General features: G+C 38.4%; 3 protein-coding genes across 4 annotated transcripts; 2 read left to right on the top strand and 1 right to left on the bottom strand.

Annotated features, from left to right (window-relative positions):
- The first annotated feature begins 244 nt into the window (after positions 1 to 244).
- Positions 245 to 10389, top strand: ttc23 (tetratricopeptide repeat domain 23). 2 transcript variants are annotated; one of them, XM_079466206.1, is made up of 11 exons: positions 245 to 524; positions 874 to 1039; positions 1134 to 1257; positions 1775 to 1916; positions 2095 to 2220; positions 5812 to 5983; positions 6453 to 6558; positions 6659 to 6786; positions 6950 to 7099; positions 9372 to 9454; positions 9657 to 10389. In XM_079466206.1, exons 1-11 carry the CDS (start codon positions 448 to 450, stop codon positions 9769 to 9771), a joined length of 1389 nt encoding a protein of 462 aa, XP_079322332.1. In that variant the 5' UTR covers positions 245 to 447; the 3' UTR covers positions 9772 to 10389. The 2 variants fall into 2 exon arrangements, with proteins under 2 accessions (XP_079322332.1, XP_079322333.1); XM_079466207.1 differs by having other exon boundaries at positions 281 to 620; positions 9657 to 10384.
- Positions 9937 to 18641, bottom strand: synm (synemin, intermediate filament protein). Its single transcript, XM_079466205.1, has 4 exons — positions 17613 to 18641; positions 16027 to 16151; positions 13986 to 14056; positions 9937 to 13881 (listed from the first exon to the last, which is right to left on the bottom strand). The coding sequence occupies exons 1-4, from the start codon at positions 18405 to 18407 to the stop codon at positions 11633 to 11635; spliced, it is 3240 nt and encodes a 1079-aa protein (XP_079322331.1). The 5' UTR covers positions 18408 to 18641; the 3' UTR covers positions 9937 to 11632.
- Positions 18642 to 19880: 1239 nt separating this feature from the next.
- On the top strand, positions 19881 to 20799 carry pgpep1l (pyroglutamyl-peptidase I like; the record flags this gene model as incomplete). The annotated part of the gene is given in 5 exon segments (XM_079465989.1): positions 19881 to 19972; positions 20331 to 20418; positions 20422 to 20471; positions 20473 to 20535; positions 20619 to 20799. Coding segments are annotated over 5 exon segments (474 nt in total), but the record flags the coding sequence as incomplete, so codon positions are not given.
- Between the last annotated feature and the right edge of the window lie 2 nt (positions 20800 to 20801).

Raw genomic sequence — 20801 nt, 5'->3', positions numbered from 1 at the left:
AACCTTTAGATGATCTTCAGGTTTCCGTGGTGATCAGAAAAGGGGGAAACATACAGAAAAAAATTACATAATGTTCTGTTGTATTTTAGTTCCTGTCATGTGTCTAATGAGATGAGAAATACAAACATTTCTAAATTATGGATGTGTTCATTGTATAATTGAATGAAGGCAATTTTTTGTAAAGTAACTGGCACGAAGGTTTCAATACCAAATGCTGAAAATGTAGAGGTTTAAAGGCAACAACATTCCCTTCATTATAGCACAGCCTTGACAGTCACATGACCCGAGATAACCAATCACAGCGTTTGTTTGGATTTTCGGCATATTCGTTACATGGTTGCATAGATCTACTTCTCAGTCTGCAAAGCCCATAATTCATTAAAAACTAATAGTAGTAGAAAACTCTGAATCGTTATTAAACAAGTTGCGTTGCTTTTCGTCACTAACATGAGTCTAGCAGCCCCACGGAGCGGATTATTATGCGCGTCACAGCAGAGCTGTGTATCTGGACTGGATGACGAATCGTATGTATCTGCGTCTGCAGACTCGCAGATTTTGTTGATTCTTTAAATACTGTAGTTCTTATAGGAGAGACCGAGCCTACAAAGTCCAATTAAAAGGTTTTATTCAGCAGAGTTTTTATTATTTGTCTTTTTAAACACTTACTGTAGATTACACACGTTTACCAAATAGATAAACAACGTTGCACTGTATAATTAGCTATATAATACACGTAGACTGTTACTGAAAGGTTTTCCTGTGATTTGGTCGAATATATGCTGTAAGAACGTTTCCCAAAATCTGTGGGGAAAATACTTCTTACCTGCCCAAAAAGCTGCTGTTTTCTTTACAAATTCTTTACATATCGACCAGGTTAAACATGGACAGCAGTGCAAGTTCAGGAGAATCCTCGCAGGGAGCTGATTCAACAATAATCTCACAGAAAGAAGATGATGCGAGGAACTACAGCATGATGACACCTGCAGAAAAACTTTCAATTTGTGAGAGACGGTTGCAGTCTTTAGCTGATAGAGAAGAGGTGGGTTAATAAAATCATTCTCATACACGCTCATCCTGTCCTGTTAAATGGACTGGTTTAATGGTATAACTATGTGCTTGTGTGACCTTAACAGTATGATGCCTGTATTCAAGAGCTTGTGCGATGCCTGGCACTGAGCAGACTGGTTTATGGAAATGAGCATTTTGCGGTGGTCCAAGCTCAGTCTAGGCTGGCTAAAGCCTACTTGCAATACAAAGGTACATTTATTCACAGTTTCACGTGTTAAACGTACACCCTCTTCTCTCAACAGGTAGTGGTCTAGCTAGCTTTTGTTGAAACTAGTAACTTTGTATTAACACCTATTGTACTATTGCTCTTTGTATGACATATCGCTTATTGCTCCCTGAATTCTTTGTAAGTCACTTTGGATAAAAGCGTCTGCTAAATGACTAAATGTAAATGGCTAGAGTATTATTTGATATGTTAGAAATTATATAGATTTTTCATTATATCAGGGTCTTTGTAGACATTTTTTCGTAAACATTAGAACTCAAGTACAACGTACGCTAACCAGAAAATATATTTTCGAAGCTGTTCAGAAGTAATAGACAGATCAGCACTGGAACCAAACAATTTATGGGATGAGTACAGGAACCAAGCAAGTTATTGATGTTTTCCAATAATATATTGTTAATGGAAATATCGAAACAAGTACTCTTTTAGACAGGCATTTATTAAATGTACTTAAAAGTCTATTACCTCCCATTTTTCAAGGTTGGCCACATCAGGCAGAAGAACATGCATCCCAAGCACTTGAAGTACTCAGTTCCAGCCAGCAGGGGGAGAGAGTGAGCTACCTCAAATGCTGCCTCAGTGCACATCAAACTCTAGGAAGTGCAACTCTATTTCTGGGAAAATATCCTTGCGTAATATTTGTTGATAGATGAATATTTGCGTGTGTGTGTGATAATATTACACTTCATAGTGTCTTATGACTTCTTAGTGTCTTCACAGAAGATTTGTGTCATTCATCATGTAGAAAACAAATGAATTGTAAAAATGTTTACATTTGACAAGTTCTTAACAATGTGAACTCTTGCAAAGGCCGAGTCTAGCTTTCAGGAGGCAAAAACAATAATGGGAGACATTGTCGCACAAGAAGCAATTGGGAAGGAGGACAGATTGGACACAGAGTATGAGATATCTACTAATTTAGCAAGGTACAACAGCTTTTTAAACCTGTGTTGACTTACATTAGATAAAAACACAAAACATTTGACCTGCATTTGCGGTTTAACACGTTTCATTGAAGAATCAAGGTTTATTGTAACCCAAAATACATCCTGATGTAGTCAAGACAGCCGAGTTCACTTTGATATTTAAACAAACCTCTACAGTCAATCACATGCTGTGGTCTATTTATTTCTTTTGACTTCTGCAGTTTCAAATATCAGGTTCAAGTTTGAATCCATGTTTTTCCAAGTTAACACAGTGAACACAATGAACGCTTTCATATATGCATCAGTATGTGTTTACACTACATTAAGTTAGATTTTGTGCTCTGGAAGGAGTTTGGCAAACCAAAAGAACCATTACATGACCTCCTGTCCCAAGATAATATCAGAAGTGAAGGGGATCTATTTCACCACAAGGTGGTGCTCCTGATCCACAATATTTCTCAACAGCAGTTGACTATATCAAGATTTTGATTGAAGTTTGACTTAAAATGTTATTTTTAAATTGGATAAATGCATTTCTTTTTCAGTTTATTTCAGTAAATGTATTTTAAGGTCTGGATTATATTTAGTTCATAGTAATAATAAGTGTCATTTACAACCGTTTGTGGTATGTGTTAAATCCTATAGCTAAATAAACATGTGTGCTTAGAGTTTAAAGTAAGTTCTGGTGGAAATGTGTTTTGACGTTTTTTGCAGACAGTGGTCGGTCACATTCAGAGTAGTAAGTAGAGTTCACTTGAATCAATAAATTAAGAATAAGTGAACCAAAGGGTTGCTATGCAGAATAATTTAGGTTTGCATTTGAGAGACAGCGTTATCTAAAGATCTATTGTTTCTCAGGGGGAATTGTTGTATCACAGGAACACTTGAAGAACTTATTCAATAGCTTGTATTGATTTGTATGTTTATTATGGCTGCTCTCACCAGGTTTGACTGTGACAGTGAATGGCTGTGGTTTGCTTTGTTTTTGTTGTGAGTGGATAGCAACAGTAGTACCATCTCCGGTTTTATTACTGTTGTGTCAGTAAAGGCCATGTGCCATCTTTGCCAGTGAGGATGAAGTGTTATTGGATTATAGGTCAGGGATTAGGAGTTTGGTGTTTTGTTGTATCGCAAGAATGTGGGAAATAGTAGTTGTAGTAACAGCTTTCTTTGTTTGAGGTTGACCGAATAGCCTGTGTTGAAATATTCTAAATGAGTGTAACTGTGCAGTCAACACATACCTCCAAAAAACATACGTCCACAGTCAACGCATATCTCCATAAGCAATTAGACAAGCCTATAGTAATTCTATGCAAGTTGAGTCTTTCCCCACAGGCAACTGTAGGTAAAAGAGTGTGTGCGCTATGATGCTGTTTTAACATATTTAAACAGTTCTGTTTGGAGCTGCTTTTTACCTTTGAGACCACTCTCTTACAAAAGAACATTAGTTTATGTTAATTGAGTAAAACTAAACTTGGCAAACTCAAAGAACTGTTATGAAAGCATGACGTAATCCATCTGCAAAATGTTTCTTTAATTTTTAAAGCAATGTCTCTTTAAATCCACTTTGTTTTGCTTGGCCCCCTTACAGTTACACTTTTTTATCAAAGCAGAATCTTTCATACCCAGTCTGCGTCAGTATTGGTCTGTTAACAATTACTAAGCAGAAGGCTTGGGGGACTACTTGGCAGTTCATGTCAAAAATCTCTAATTGCATTACGCCCCTGTACCACGGACATTAAATCAGATTTCTCTTTCCAGATTATATCTCTCCTCCCACAGATGATCCCTGAGAGGACGGCCGGTATTGCCTGGGCACTGTGTGGCATAACGTGATGTGTTTAGGTTTGTGTTCCCAGGCGGGGAGGCAGTGGAGTTGGCACTTCCCAGCTGCCCCTAAATGGAGGCTCAGAGTCTGGGATTTTTTATGCAGGCTTGAAAAGTTGCCAGGGTGATCCAGCTTACACACTTGATCCTGTGAGAAAACCTTAGAGTCAGGTTTAAAAACACATACAGTATTTGACATGTTGCTTTTCCCATGAGTTAAAGTAAATCAGATAGCACAGTCAAATCAAGATGTTATCATTTTTCTGTATAAGTTTTCTGTTCTTTGGTTATCTGGTGTGGTTGGACAACATGCAATATATATTGCAACTGCAAAATATACACCATAGTAAAGATAAGAAACATTCATAATGCTAGCATTAGATTAATTATGGTCGGTATGACAAATTAAGCATAATGTTAACTGTAAGTATGCTACCTGTATAAGTAGTAGAGTTAAAAGCCCATTAAATCATAATTTAAATGTTGTGGCTTGTGAAAATAGTCCATGTGTGTAGATTTGAGATCATCAATGCTGGTGTACTTCTCAAATTCTTCATATATGCACATTTGTATCGTATAACCAAACATTTTACTTCATAACGTCATGTTTACCTCTAAATCGACAACTTTGTTTAATACAAAAAATTGCAGATTTATACCTTTATCTTTATGTGGATTTTGATGTCAGAAAACATCAAACTAATATTTCCCATAAAATGGTTTCTGACATCTCAAAATAAACCTGTATGACCTTCTTCTGCAGAACACAAAAGAGATCTACTATAGAATGATTGAAACCAAACAATGGAGGTGCCCATTTACTGTTATTGTATGGACACAGAACCTTTGTAAGTTAATGGGTACCGCCGTTGTTCCGTTACCAACATTCTTCAAAATATCTTCTTTTGTGTTCTGCGGAACACCATGGTGCAGCTAGGCATTCCCATCTTCTGAAATGCTGCAAAGGTTAATTCGGTATCCTTGTATTGATGGGGCAGACATGTTGGATGAGCAGGTTACTCTCCTAGAGAGAGGGGAATCGAGTTAGTGATCCATTAGAGTGGAAGAATCCAGAAGGACTTTTGCTTTTAGCAAGTTAGATTTATGCGACATGAAGTCTCTCCTTGATCATGTCTGCTTCTGGTCTCCACATGAAAGATGTCCACATTGAAGATGTGGGGCCCAAGAGTCTGTATAATATTGAAAGTACAATTTTAAATAGCATAACTGAAGTTATTTGAAAACAGGGTGTGTTTTTGCTAAATGAACAGAATGGCTTGTATAGAATAGTCTGTTCTGTATCTGCGAACAGTGAAAGCTGTGAGTCAGTCCTCTGTGCATTGTTCAGGAGGGAGACTGAATGCCTCCAGGCTGATATTGAGAGAGGAGAATCAGACCTAATAAAGACATGAGCTCTGCTGCATTGAGTTCAGTACTGCTGGGAATATCTGGATTTGCTGAACTCCAGATCTTAATAAAAGAGACAAATGCTTATTCACCTGAATGTGCTGGGAAAATCCTGTCAGAATACAGCAGTACTTTTACCAGTGGCCATGAACAGTCAACTGGAACAAGTCCTCACTGCTTAAGCATCTTTCTTTCATTGTCTTCTGGCATTTTCACCCAAGTTTGGCATTACTGGCGCATTCTTACAGTGATGACATGTGTAAGGAGGTCAACAGTGTGCTGCATATGACAATGTGGATATGTTACTAGATAAATGACATCTTTGTCATATGTGTGTGTGCTTGTTTTGTGTTAAAGAGTGTACCAGCGTCAGGGCAGAATTGAGGAGGCCCTCGGTCAATGTGAAAAAGCCTTGGAGTTGATTCGAGATGGAGGTCAACTAAGTCGTATCTGCCTTATATACAGGAATATGGCAGCCATTGAACAGACACAGGGACACCTGGACAGAGCTATTGAGCATCTTCTACAGGTAAAAACTGCAGAGATTATTCTATTTTATATTACATTACATGTAAAAGTATGTCTAGTCAGTATTTTGGGTAACCAGTAGGAGAACTTACAGTAAATGTTAAATTACCCATTTACCAAATTGTTTATTTAATATAATTATTATACAATAAAATATGAATATAAAGTAATAATAAAATATAAAGTTATATTATTAGCCACTAGCCAGACCGATCAACAAACAGTTAAGTTTAGGTTAGGCGCGTGCATCTGATAAAACAGTCTCACATTAAATTTAAGGAACAGAATTGGACCACTAAAGGGATACCCAAGAATGAAAATTATTTCATTATTTACTCACCTTCATCCCTTTAAATCCCTTTGAAGCAAACCACTCTCTTAACTCTCTTTTAATAATTTGGTGTTTGATATGTGATAAATCTAGAGTGTCTCTTTGTTTTTGCCTGTTCTCTGTCTCCTTCACTCTGAAGGCTCATTCCATTGCGCTTAGTCAGAGTCCTGGAGGTCTAGAGGAGGCCCACATTGCTCACAGTTTGGCACTGGCTTACTCCTCCACTTCAGAGCCTCAACATAACGGTGACTGCACTTACTATATGTATTGTGTCTCTATGTGAAAATAATGTGAGAGGAAACTGTGAAAGATTCTGACTATGTTCTTCTATGTGTGATTGAAAAGATTTAGCAGCACAGTATTTTGAGGAAAGCATAAGCGTTTACAAGAGTGCACTAGGCCCACGGGATGCGGCCACCTTAACGGTCCAAGATGACTACAGTCATTTCCTCTTACTAACCGGACAGCAGGAGGTCGGTTTAAAAAAACAACAACTGGATATGGTGTACACAGATTTACCTTTCGATATTAAACTAATCCTTATTACTGTATATTGATAGTAAAACTCAGCCATATTTCATTTGTCAGATACAACTAGGGGATATATGTTATAAGATGTGTGTTTCGCTTTGTCAGAAAAGTGCTCAGATTCAGAGAGAGACTTTAGCTCTAAAAAAGAGCACCTTTGGTGAACTGAGCGCAGAGATGGCAGAAGCACTGCAGTTGATTGGTGGAGTGGAGATGACACAGGGCCAGATGAGACACGCCCACAGGACCCTCAGAAAGGTGAATCGGAAATAACACACATGCTATGTTGAGGAGTCGCCTGTTTTTTAGTGCACATCTTTCTTAGTTTAAATGCAATAACTCTGAAGACACACACGGAACTGGTAGTTTTCATTGTGACTTCACACAAAGTTGCACCAACCGCTATTTAGACCAAGGTCTGTTAGGACATAATGTCCACAGAGCTATGCAGTAATCTTGGAGGGGAGAGTGAATGCTTATGTCTCAGGGAATTAAATTGTGTTCTTAGTCCTTCTGGCTATTGGAGCTTTGCCGAGTTCATCAGATAATAGGGCACTGAATTTAATTTAAAGGACAAATCCTCTAGACTTAAAGAAGCATAGAAGTCTCTGAACAAACCGAAAGGAACAGTATACCCCAGATTTGTAGTCCGTCATCACTTTTTGTTTGTTCTGAGGCACACGGAAAAACACATTTGAAAAAATGCTTGTGACCAAACAGTTTTTGGTAGAAAAAAATACAATGTTAGTCTGATTTGCTCTACTAAATTCTTCAAAATATCTTCTGTTGTGTTCATCAGAATAAACTCATTTATAAAGATTTTTTCTACCCTGGTAGTCAGTGACAGCTAAGAACTGTATGGTTATAAGCATTCTTCCAAATATCTTTCTCTGTGTTCATCAGAATAAAGAAATGTATACAGATTTGGACCAACTTGACTGTGAGTAAATGATGACAGATTTTCATTTTTGGGTGCACTGGTCCTTTAACGGTGGAATAGACATGGACACTATGTTTAGTTCAGTCATATTTGAGCACTATTAAAAGTGTGCCATTTCTGCACTCCCAATCAATTTCTTTGTTAGAAAGGTCTGACTGGAGTCACTATAGCAACATTGACTCCACCAAGTCTGCTAACAGCATAGAAACGACAAACTTTAAATTCTGATTATATTTAGACTGGACAATAATATTCTTGCACAGGCCACTCCTCTCTCAATAAAGTGTGTCCTTCAGGAGTCATGCCACACCTTAGTTCTCAATTAGATTTATCTACATCAGAGTTATTGCTGTAGCAAAAAATTAGTAAACAAAACGCGAACACTAATCTGATCTTGATCTGATGCACAAAGATTATAAATCCTGATCACTTTTATTCCAGGTGAATTATCAAATTTGGAGTATTTCCTTAATGTGCTTATAGCGTTTTTATTCCAACAAAGGTAAATAAGGGATAGTGTGACTTTTTTAATCTCTGGAGACCTGTACCCACTTGTCTATAAGTAAACACTGTTGCTACGTTTCTTTGTTTGTTGTGTGGAGGGTCTTTGTCAATCAATGGCCCCGGGCTCTGCATCTCCTCAGGCTTATAACCTTTCTCTGTTACCTCTGACAGATAGAATGAGCTCATATCATGTTCTTTCTGCTGAAATCACGGCATGAGCTGAAGTGCAGAGCAACCCCAGTTTAGACCACACTTTGGCTCAAAGCCAGTGGTTTGCATTTAAAACAGAGCGAGGCATTTATTTTCCTTATGTTTTAAAGGAAGCAATTGTTTTAAGGCACCAATGAAGACAATATTTCTTTGTTAAAGACTCGCACCCACACACATTTTTGAGAGGCGGCATGATTGTTTTGCTTCACCCGGCCTCTATGACATCGCTTGCAGTGCCGATAATGGAAAGTGAACATCAACGGAGACTTTTTAAACATCAAGGAAACTTTGAACTGTTATTTTCCTGTGTTTTTATGAAAGTGCTTCTGTCATGTTGTAATTCTGAGTGTGTTTTTCCACCGTTGCTGTTTTGGGAATGTTGTCGAGTGAATGAGAGGGAGTTTATTTGAGGCTGTGCTGTTATACAGTATCTATGTGCCAAATGCACTCCGCCTCTCTACTATGTCTGGGAAATCAGAGTCAAGCTGTCCACAGCGCCGTGAATTAACAGTTGCATAACCTTTAGTTCACACATATGGGCTTTAAATTGACTGTGAAAATGTATTCGGGGGAAATTATATACATTGGAAAAAGCTCCCTTTTTTGTGCTTTCTTGGTGAACAAGACTAGTCATTAAATTGATATTAATAATCAATTCATGAACATTAAAGATCAACTATCAAAGCATTATTACAATTAGTCCCAAATAGCAAAGATAAGTGATTTAATGTGGCATCAATGTTAAATGGGTTATTATTATAATTATAACATAATTCATAACCTTTGATTTAACATTGTTGTTGATAACATTGTTTATGAGGTCAGAATTCACAACCATTTTCTTCTAACAACATTATCATTCTCAAACTCTTTCAGTGTTTGGATATTCATAACATGCTGTACGGTCCTCAGCACAAGAAAACCAAAGCCACACAAAGAACTGTGGACATGCTGTTTCAGTGAGTCTTCTGCCAAATGAAGAGTACAAACTTCACTGAAAGTGCTCCTGTAATACTGTGTATTCAGAGCAATACATTGACATTTTACTTAAATAAGAAGTAGCATATAAGTGAATATTGGTTATATATTGAATATTGGAATATTGAAATGCTAATATTTCTAGATGCCCTATGGTGTGATGGTGTTTTGTTTATCTTTTAGGTCCCCAGAGGTTCGTGGTAGCCATAAGAGTGAAAGTCGACTTGAAACAAGGCCTCCGTTCTGTGCGGTGGTGTCATCTCCAACTGAACAGAAATCTAGTATCTCTAACTCTTAAGAGCACTGGGCGCAAGGTCGATCTCATGAATGTGGCTTGGACTGTTTGGAATGTTTGACCTCGTCCTATTTCCCCAAGGATAATCTAGATAAAACAAGGCAATGTTTCTAGAACATCAGGCAAGCTTCACTGTGATTTGTCAATTGAGTGGGACTCTCTTAACATTGTCCGTACGAGATTGTTTATTGTGTTTGGTTGTAAATCAGTCTTTAGACAGTAAACAGACCTTTTCTTAAGAGTAAAACAGCACACAAAACATCCCTTTTGTGATTATGGTCTGTCAAACAAAACAGTTATTGCTATGGCTGTGCATGTTGAACAGCATACTGTAAATCTGTTATGACAGCATACATGCACATAAACAGTGTTCACACAGTCGTACAACCCGACGCATATATTTAATGATACTTCGTGCTGAAAGATCTCTCCCTCAAAGCTAACAAATGTATGGATAAGGAAGCGTAACTGTCTTCTGTTCATAATATCCATATTTTCTACCATTTATATGTTAACATATCGTGTATTTTATGGATCCTCTATAAAGCTTTATGAAAATGCAAAAGTGATACTTGGAAATAAATGCTGAATGAGATTAAATGAGAGTAACAAGCACATACCTTCTCGTTCTAATACAGCATATCCTCACCACACATACATTTACAATATGCCCAACCATTATTACCATCACATGAACATCGATGTAAATATCTTTGAAATCTATCAAAAGACAAAACAGAACGTATGAAGGTATTACAAAAATAGATTAAATGGTTTTTACAGCTTTAGTCTAAAGCCGCTACACTGCTTTACTGTGAGGTGTGTATAAAAGGGTTCTAAAAATAGCCACTCATTAGACACACTCATTTAATGGATGAGAATCCTCATTCTGAGTAATAGGCTGTGACACAGACTTATCAGCACTCCACTAGCTATTCCTGAAGCACTTAAACACTCCTGTGTAAGGTGCCTAGCACTTATTTCTAATGTTTGGGTAAAACACTTACTCTCCTGTACTCTTCCTCCCTTTTGCTCTCTCTGTATGTAACCAGAGCGATGAGAAATGTGTCGTCCAGCAAGAGAAGAGCTGCTAGATTAGTCATTGCTGGTCTAATGTCATTTGAGGATTAAGAGATGTCTGGGAGACCGGAAGGACAGTATGGAATTTCCCAACCTGAGAAGAGCTGGACACTGTGAGTGGGGCTAAACGTGGATCACACTTCACACATTTTATGTGCGTTACCAAAAATATTTGTTACTAAAATATCTTAAAGGGATAGTTCACCCCCCAAAAAATGAAAATTCTGTCATCATTTGCTTACCCTCTTTTCATTTCAAACCTGTATGACTTTCTTTCTTCTGAAGAACACAAAAGAAGATATTTGAAGAAAGTTGGTATCCGAACAGCGCAAGTGAATGAGTGCCAGTTACCAACGTTCTTTAAATGAACTTTTGTAGGGAAAAAGAAAGTCATAATGGTTTGAAATGACAAGAGGGTGAGCCAATGATGATCACAGATACTTCTTACTTTACTATTTTTGTAAGATGACGAAATGACGTTCATTGCAAAAATGTGTATCTGTATCTAACCTTCTGTACTTCAAGCAAGCCTGCTGCATATAATTGAAGCTAAATAAATTCTAGGTTGTTAATAAAAAAAGTATATATATATATATTCAAAGTTATACCAAAACAGTGTTAAAGTACTTGCCCTTTGTCATATATAACAGAAAATAAGTGAATTGTGGATTTTAGATTTTGGTCCACCGAATCATATTTCTTTTGTCCACATTTTTTCTTCTTTATAATTGGCATTGATATTTAAATTTGTAACATATATGCGGATGTTACTCCCATCAGCTTGTCAGTCATCTTTCGGGCTTTCGAGATAAACCGTTGCGATTCTTTTCTCGTGGCAGACCTTCAAATGGGGGTCAATCATCTGGGTCTGCAGAAACTCTGTAGTTCCTCTTTGCTCTTGAGCGTCACTGACTCCTCCGCTTGCCGATGGTGAAGAGCCGTTGTTCACATCCATCTGAAAAGTGAAGGATCTCTCAGTAGGACTCAGCTTGATGTGTTTCTCTGTCTTGCTGACCTCATCAGTTGGACTCCAGGATCTGATCTCTTCTTCACTTGTCATCCACGGCATTCCCTCCATTTGAATCTCCTCTCGGGACACTTTCATAGTGTATCCCTTTCCAGCTCCAGCGCTCAGGGCCTGCTGGAGACTTGGGTGGGTGGAGCTCAGCGCTGCCATTATCTGCTCTTCAGATGGATCGTCTTCATGTTCCTCGAGCAGCCCAGACTCCTCCAGCGTCTGAGAAACGTTCAACTCCGCCACAATGGTCATGGTTCCGTTGTCCGTAGCTTGTTCTACTTTCTTGATGTCCACGGAGAGGTTTTCAGGCATCTCTCTGCCTTTTGTGAAAAACGCAAGTTCTTCCTTTAAGGCTCCAGAAACAGTCTCTTGGATTTGTTCTAAAGCTCCTCGAAGCTGTTGTTCTGGATCTAATGATTCCTCTCTTAGGATCTCCACAATGGATTGTTGCAGTGTTGGAGAGACATGCACCTCCTCCTCGATGCATTCTGGGATGCTAAATGAGTGGTCGTTGTACTCAGGTGAATCTCTGTAACTGTGACCTTCAGCTGTGGGCATTTTGAGCTCCTCTTCCTGATAATATCTCTCATCAGACAGATCGTCCACGACTCCATAATGAGTATAAGACATAAACCTCCCCCCCTCCTCTGATTCAGACATATTATCCTCGGGTGTGGACACGAAGTATTCTTGCGACTCTTGACCATGGGAGAAATATGGTAAAGTTTCCTCTCTGGTTACTTCTTGAACCTTCACAGAGCTGTTCCTGACATTCATCTCAGGTTTTTCCTCATGGGGCTTTGTGTCACTTTCCAGCTCCTCGATTTGGAAGAACATTGAAGAAGGTTTGATATTTGGTTTAGATTTAATCTCCATAGACTCCTCTATTTCAATTTCACCCTCATCACTTTCAGACTCAACAGTTTCTTCTATTATCTCCACATTCACAGTCCTGTTTCCCAAACTCTCTCCTTCAAGACCAAGACTCAGCAGGTTCTCAATCATGTTTCCCGTTGGGGTTCCTTTAATGTTCTCCAGTGTGACTTTCTTGACTCCCTTGCTGAGGAATTCCTCTAGGGCAGAATCTTCCTCCAGGTCTAGCTCCTCCTCCACTTTAGATTGTAAGACAATCTGAGTTTTGGTGGTTCCATCCTCTTGCTCAGTTTTCTCCACATGGTATGTGATTTTGGAGTCAGGGGATGAGCAAACCTTAGGATCCAAACCAGCAGGTTTCATCACCTGCTGAATTATAGCTTCCATGGAAACTGCATCTAATACTTTTTCCTCACCTACAAATACCTTAGGCTCTACATTTTCAGACTCTCTCTCATCTTTACCTTTTGATTCTTTAATTTTGATGCGATGTGTTTCTTCTTTCATAGTTGCTTTGGCTCTGTTTGTTTCTCTAACATCTTTCTGTTGGCCTTTCAAATCTCTCTCATCTTTAGCTATTGACTCTTTTACTTTGACATGCTGATTTTCTTCCTTCATTGCTGTCTTAGTTTGGTATGTATCTTGTTTGGACTCCATTCTCTTTGGTTCTTTCTGGTGGCTTTCTTCAATGCTGGCCTTGCTTATAGTAGGCAATACCACTTCCATTGGCTTCGGTTGTGCGGTTTGTAAAGCAGAAGAGCTAGATGTATTTCCAATTCTGGGCGGTGAATGATCTGAGCTGAGAAGCTGAGAAACCTCCTTGCGCTTAATTCCGACATCTATTTCTCTCTTTGTCGCAAGAGAAGAGACACTAGGTTTTGCAGCTGCCTGCGCTGCTTTGGTAAAAGCAATCATGTCTCTTCTTGAAGTGGGACTTTGCTGGGCACGATTTGATACAGTGATGGGCACTATTCTGGAGGGCACTTGAGAATGAAACTGACTTGAAACAGCTGAAGGTCTCATGCTGGAAATGGGCTCCATGTATTTAACATCATATCCTGTGAATTTTTTTCTTGTATTGAGCAAGCTTGCTGGTGTAGTGGAGACTCTTGGAGTATAGGGATGGGGTGGCATTTTTATATCTGGATAGACAACATACAATTATGTTAAAAATACCATAGTCACTGGAAATGTAAACAATTACACTGTTTAAATTTGGTTTTATTATTGAAATTATAGCTAATACCTATTGTCCTTTCTCTTGAATGCTGACTGGACCACATCTGAGCGTGTCTTCCTTCTTCTTCCAAAAGTGCCCTGAAAAACATGACAATTACAAAATGTAAAAATCACAACCATAAACATCAAAAAGTAAACCTAACAGCATAAGCATAAGCATAGGGGCTAGTTGTCACCTCTTTTGAGAGTTCTGACCACCCTCATGCTCTGCCATCACCAACAAAATCTCACACAACCAAAAAACCCTACCAAGCTTGTCCTAAGCAGAAACACAGGTAAGGTCACAAAGCGCAGCATCTTATTTCCATCCTTGTGTGTAATAAGTTGTGTGTCACACGCTTTGATCCTACCTTTGCAATGATATTATAAAGAAAATGTGCTGTAAAACAAAAGATAAGTTGACTTTCTGGAGCTGTAGTTCAGTATTCCCGTGCAAGTCCCCTGTGATTCCTCTGAACGACTGCACTAAAAATAACAGGCACAATGCACCCGTCTGTTTTTATTACGGCTTAGAATGTGCTGCAGCTTTACATGGACGAATGGAAAGACACTCCGACATCAGAGTGTCTCAGAAGATCTTCCAAATATTCTAAACAACACACTAAGCAGACCGAACATCTGCAGACAAAAGAGTCTAATTATAATAAATAATGGATGGCATATGGCCAGAGAAATGAATCCTGAATATATTTTCATTGAAAATATATTTTTAGATTTTTCATGACTGCTACCTGCGCATGAGCCCCTCTATTTGATATTTTTAAAAAGCAAAATAGCCACCAAATTCATTTTGATTTGTATACAGAATGCCAAACTAGAAACAAGTTTCTGTACACAACACAAAGAATAGTATGAAAGCTAAATATTTCACCTTTTAACTTTATTAGACATATTTTTGTGTGCACATTTATTGAATAACTCTGAGTGCTAAAGTAATATTTTATGAAGTATCTATGGATAAGGATTCATGATAAATCAGCTTTAACGCTTCTTCATATGTACATTGACTGGGTCATAAAAACAAGAGGGTTCACCAAGGGAGGAGGGGAGGAGCTATAATTGGACTTGCCATGGGACGTGCATTAGTTGTTTTGTTGCTGCAGTAACTAAAAATACATTTTAACATCTGCAAGGCTCATGTTAGGGGCGGTCTGTAAACATACTCTTGAGTTACAGCTATAACTGCTGTTACTTTAAAACTTTTATGCAAACACTCTCCAACACTTAAAACATTTCCTCCACTCCATCAACATTACATGGATTTGCAAGCTGTTTTTCTGTCCCATAACAAAACAGCACTGTTCAGAGTTTCAGAGACATCCAAGATATTTTAGAGCATGTTTATTTATAATAAATTAGATTTTTTTGTCAAGAAAAAACGTCTTTCCTCATGATGATCCCAGCAAGGCCTGTTTAGAGATTTGCATATTCTTACTCAGCAGTGTTACATTATATTTAAGACTTTTAATTCTGAAATGTACTGTAAATGTTTTCAAGGCATCATACACTGCTTCTATAGACTGGAGACATCATATCAGCCCAAAGTCTATAAAGCAGAACTAATTTAGCTATTAATATTTAATGCCATAAGAGGATGCGGGAAAAAAGAGCTTCACTTTAAGACCCAACAAAAGGTCATTTCTCCCTGTGCTTGAACTGGCATCATACCAAAAACAGTATTTCTCTCACATTATATGTATGAGGGAACTGTCAAACGGTGCAGGCGTGAAATATAAGACCAGCAGAGACACACTATTTACATTCGCCTGACTTTAAACCCACATATATGTCGACCCACGGTATTAAAAAGCACCTTTGGCTTATAACTGTGCATGTGCCAAGGCACGTACTGTTTCCCACTGGCCTGGCGAATACAAGCGGTTTTATCCGTTTTCCAGACCAATTTGATAACGCTGTCATGTGTACGTGAAACTTTTCAAAAACGCAAAGAAAAAACTTCAGTTTTTCATCGTGTAAACGTGGCCTAGTTAAAGGAACTCCAAAGCACTTTTTCAGAGCACTAATTCAGTAATTTTATGTAACATTACCTGTATGCAGCCACTTCCAGAGCGAGACCCATCTTGACCTGCAAGAGATCCTGATGGTCCTTAAGCTTCGCTGATATAGTGCTGGAGAGCAGTCTGCGCTCATACTCCAGATCCTCAATAATAACCTGTATGACAGGAAGAAAATGGTTTAATCTTTGATCAATTCAAATAAATCAATAAATTAGAAACTTCAAGCTAAAAATGTTTATGCTTTTGTTCTGAAAACATTTTGGAATAAATGTTGATTAGAAAGCCGGTAGTTTGGAGATAACTGTTATCTTTAAAAAGTATTTATTTTATTATTGGATGCATTTTTATCTTTCTAAGATATTATTTTATAGCCGAATAAACCTTTAAACTATAAAAGTTATTTAAATCTCATATTTCTCTCTTTTAAAGGTGTGCACTTTCATTTTATTGATTCAAAGTATATTCAGAGTGCTTCTGTTTCTGTGATGCACCTGTTTAAAGCTTTTGCAACATCCAGTTGAAACCATTTTTCTTTATTTTAAGCCACGTGCATTTTAAATAAAACAATATATGAAGAGTTTGGTTCCAAAATGAGATATCTCAAAAATTAAGTTTTTTCTTATGTTGTAATGTTTTTATGAAGTTTTATTGTGTTAGTTAGCTGTATTTTTTTAGTTATTATGGCTTAAATAAATAAAAAATGCTGCTTGATTTAAATAAATGGAATGCACAGTAAAATAACATGATCTTTGAAAAAAAAAAATCTGAGTTATCTCATTTTGGAACCAAACTCTTCATATTACTAGTCAACAATAACAATGTAGAGAGATCAGATACAACTAATTTCATACAAATAACCATCTTGTAAATAACTGCAAAGAATGGATCTCCTAAAGTTCCCCACTTTTTCCATTATACAGAACGATGTCACAAACCCGATCGCTTCTGGTGGGCACTTTAAGTGTCAACCCTTAAAATATATCTACATTAGCTGGAAGTAAAATGGTTTCAACTAAATACATTTATCAAAGTGATCTATTGAACCCAGACCCACCAGTCTGTTTAGTTAGCACATTTTAAAGGGCGTGCTATTGGTTTAGAGACTGACCAGTACATTTGGCAAGTAATGGGTCGATTAGAGTAACTGCAGTCATACATTAAGTCTGACATTCTCCATGCAGCTCATCAATTTAGTCCACAACATTTTAGTGATGTTTGCTTTAATAACTGCTCATCTGTCATGCTCCCGGGAGAAAAGCAACCGTAGGATGAAGCATTAACGCCCAATTTCTCTAAAGCACATTGAGCTGGTGATGGTAAACATGGATATTGGCAGTGCTGATGCACTCTTCATTTGAGCTCCTAAGGGGCCATTTTAAGAACAGGTGCTGAATTGGATAATGTTATATATTAAGTTGATGACTGCTTGGATTACTGTGTGTGTGTGTGTGTGTGTGTGTGTGTGTTCTAATCCGTTCCCCTTTGAGTTTATAAAAAGGTTTATGATAAAATTTCAATCTTCATTTTCAAAGTGGGTGTGGCACAGCATTCAAGGAAGGATGGTATATGATTTCGTCAATAAAGCACTTTTTATTTCTTAAATCATCTCGACCCACCTGATACTGATCGACTTCAGCTCTGAAATGTTCTTGCATGTTCATGAGCTTCTCCTCAAGGTGCAACTGCACTTGCGTTTGCTTCTCAATCTCTTCGCGCAGCCTATTAAACTGTGCAGCGTGTTCCTTCTTCTCCCGCTGAATGTCCTGCAGCATCGCCTGATCGGCTTTAATAGACTCCTCGATTTCTTGCACCTGTAATCGATACATGTCCATGGTCTCCTGACAGCTTTCGGTAAAGTTGGCAGCATAGTGCTGCATCTCTTCCATCGTAACCGGAGGAGCGTGATACGTTTGCGTGACAACGCGCACGGCCCTGGAGCGCGCCTGGTCCCGTAGATGGTTCACTTCTTTCCTGTGGCCGTCTTCCAAAAACTTGTATTCGTTTTCGAGCTGAATGAGCCGGTCCTCCAGCTCAACGTTGGTCTGAAGAGAGCGATGGAGCTGCCTCTCGCACCCTTTAACTTCGGTATCGACGCTTTTGCCCACCGCAGCCTCATCCGAGCGCATCGCCTGAAGCATCTGAAGTTCATTGCGCAGTTTCTCTCGCTCCATCTCCGCTCTGCATTTCTCAAAGGACAGGCGCTCCATCAGCCTTCTCGTGTCCCGTAATTCTGACATGTGTTTGTCTTCCCATTCTCCAGAACGGTGTTGTCGGATTGAATTGATTTCGGTTGTCAAGCAGGCGTTTTCTTGCTCCAACTGTTTGGAGCGAAGTAAGTACTGGCTGAGTCTTTGGTTGAGCTCTTGGAGTTCAAGCTTCTCGCTCTCGAACGGCTCCCTCGTTCGGAACATCTTTTCTTTGCTACCGTGTTATTTTTGTCAAGCTTTAAAGCGTTATTTTAGCGAGAGCTCGAAATGTTATTCGTTGTCATCAGTGTTGTGCGTCTGTGTGGATTTCAGCGGGGCGGAGGAGGAGACGGACAAGTGCACAGGAGAGACAGACGTGCGCTAATGAGCTGATCCCCAGTCCCTTTAGCGAATTTACGAATCCTACTATGGCTCCTGGCTTATCAATATTAATTACGTAACGTGACGTACGCCCAGCAGTGCCAAATGATTGGCTCCAACTGACGAGTGTCCGGAAGATCGTTGAATATTCATTAGGGAGTTCGCGTCGCGGAAGGACGAACGCCAGAGCCACTCCTTCGCCATGGTAGGATTTAAAATGCGCGTCCTGTTCGGTGAGAGAGCTCAAAGGAGCGAGTCCTTCGTCTTTGATGGTATATGAGATGGCTCTCCCATGTGGAGAAAGATGGACGATGCACTCTACGTCGTTCTACAGTCTCAATTGCGCACTTAACGTTTACTAACAGCGCAAATTACAGTCGCAAAAGCAATATTACAATAATTCAATTGCCAACCAGTTGTACAAAATCTAATGGAGGACACACGTGAAGTTGTTGTTCTTGTGACGGGTGGGGTTTGATAAACGACTAATTTAGCACCAAATTCATGACAAGACGTTATTGTTATACATTATTTTACAGATTTATTTCGTTATGCATTTAAGGTTTTGGTCCTTTTCGACAATATTTGGTAAATCCAAGTTGGTAGGCAGCACAGCGAAGGTACAGTAGGCCTACACTGAAAAAAATGATTTTGCGCCTTAGTAGATTTTATGAAAGGAAATTATTAATGTTGCTGGTTTTAGCAAAAAACTTTGTGACAATACCGAAAAGAAAACTTGTGAATAAAATCTACTTCTTGTGGTTGTTTAGATTTTAATTATTTAGTCTGAGTAAGTTTAATTGAACAAATTATTACATAAATTCAACTCAATTTTATTATGTTAAGCCCATTTATGGGTCAAATTAAGTTTACTTATTTATTTTACGTTGATTATACATAAATAATGTTTGTAAATACAACTACTTTGGCAGTTGATCTGTATTTCCCAGCATGCTTTGTATTTGCCTGCATTAGGAGATTCATTTTCAAGATGAATTGTCATTTTAAGTGTTTTTCAGTAAAAAGAAAGACGTTTTCGTGTATTTTGTTGATTTATCGTTGAGATTTAGGAGAGCTGTCATTATTTTTAAGTTTGGGGTTTAAGTCTTTTCTTACTTGACCATGTTGTAAAAATTTCAATTTGTAAGTAAGTGATCCGAGGAGTTTTATTTTGTAACAATTTGCACAAATTTGTTTTAATTTCAAATAAATTCTAAAAGTCTTTTTTTTCAGTGCTTCAACTTCAAAAAGCATTTTAATGGTCTGGTCTCACAGAAAACATGTTTTGTTGTTTTAGGGTCTTAACATGGTGGGCTTGGAGTCGGCACAGAGGTTTATATTAAGGAGATTCCTGTTAGTTACTCAAAATGTCAGCAAGTTCTTGATGATATCTGGCAGATGACGCCAAAGTTATCTTTAACTGCTGAATAACATTTATTACACAACAGTTCTTTCTGGTTCTCGAATCTGATTGGCCGAGAGCCATGAGATATTCCACCAGTATCACCACGGTTTCTGATATATCTATAAACGTGTGCCGTCGAACTGTTGTATAAATGCAATATCGCTCTCGTAGTCGTGTGATAGTGCTCTTTCATCAGCGGATGTGATTGACTGCGGCCTCTGGCATAATCACAGCCAGGCTGATATAAGAACACTATCACACTCCTACTCGAGCGATATTGCATTATCATGACTTGATGGGACCCAATAAAGAAATTGAATCATGCTTTGTTAACATATAACATCATCCCTCTATGTTATCCATTTGGGAATAGCTCCAGGGACCAAAGTGATCACATTGGAGCTAACAGGAAATTACCACTGTTACAAGGACAGAGTTGAGAGTTGTCTTTAACACTGCTGCATTAAGGGCGGACCAGAAAAGTTGGACACCATCATAGACATGACGTCTCAGCAAACAATTAAAATGTAAGGGATTTGATGTCATCTACTCCAGGGATGCTGGAAGGTAACCAGTCAAATACTGTGTACACTTTCATATTTATCAAGCGTTAAAATCTGTTACAGTGACAGTGAGGTCAATTGTTGCAGGTACCTGTGTGATTTTGTGTACTATAATTCATTGTACCACGGGCAGGGAAAGGCTGCTTTGATCCATGTCAGTCCTGGTACCACAATCTCAGACCATCATCCAGATTCTTTTACGCCTGATGGACAATGCTGCATAAACAACATTAGGATATATGGGAAACACCGATATGGAACGTTCTGAAG

This window comes from Barbatula barbatula (assembly GCF_947034865.1).
Source record: "Barbatula barbatula genome assembly, chromosome: 10".
Lineage (NCBI taxonomy): Eukaryota > Metazoa > Chordata > Actinopteri > Cypriniformes > Nemacheilidae > Barbatula > Barbatula barbatula.
This window is presented reverse-complemented; position numbering and strand designations above follow the sequence as displayed.

What these genes read in the sequence shown, in the direction of transcription:
- ttc23 (XM_079466206.1), top strand. Translation starts at nt 448, where the DNA reads ATGAGTCTAGCAGCCCCACGGAGCGGATTATTATGCGCGTCACAGCAG. An exon ending in TCTGGACTGGATGACGAATC is followed by an intron (nt 525 to 873) that starts GTATGTATCTGC and finishes CATATCGACCAG; the next exon opens with GTTAAACATGGACAGCAGTG. An exon ending in TACTAACCGGACAGCAGGAG is followed by an intron (nt 6,787 to 6,949) that starts GTCGGTTTAAAA and finishes TCGCTTTGTCAG; the next exon opens with AAAAGTGCTCAGATTCAGAG.
- synm (XM_079466205.1), bottom strand. Translation starts at nt 18,407, where the DNA reads ATGTTCCGAACGAGGGAGCCGTTCGAGAGCGAGAAGCTTGAACTCCAA. An exon ending in CTGAAGTCGATCAGTATCAG is followed by an intron (nt 16,152 to 17,612) that starts GTGGGTCGAGAT and finishes CCTGTCATACAG; the next exon opens with GTTATTATTGAGGATCTGGA. An exon ending in CTGGAAGTGGCTGCATACAG is followed by an intron (nt 14,057 to 16,026) that starts GTAATGTTACAT and finishes CATGTTTTTCAG; the next exon opens with GGCACTTTTGGAAGAAGAAG.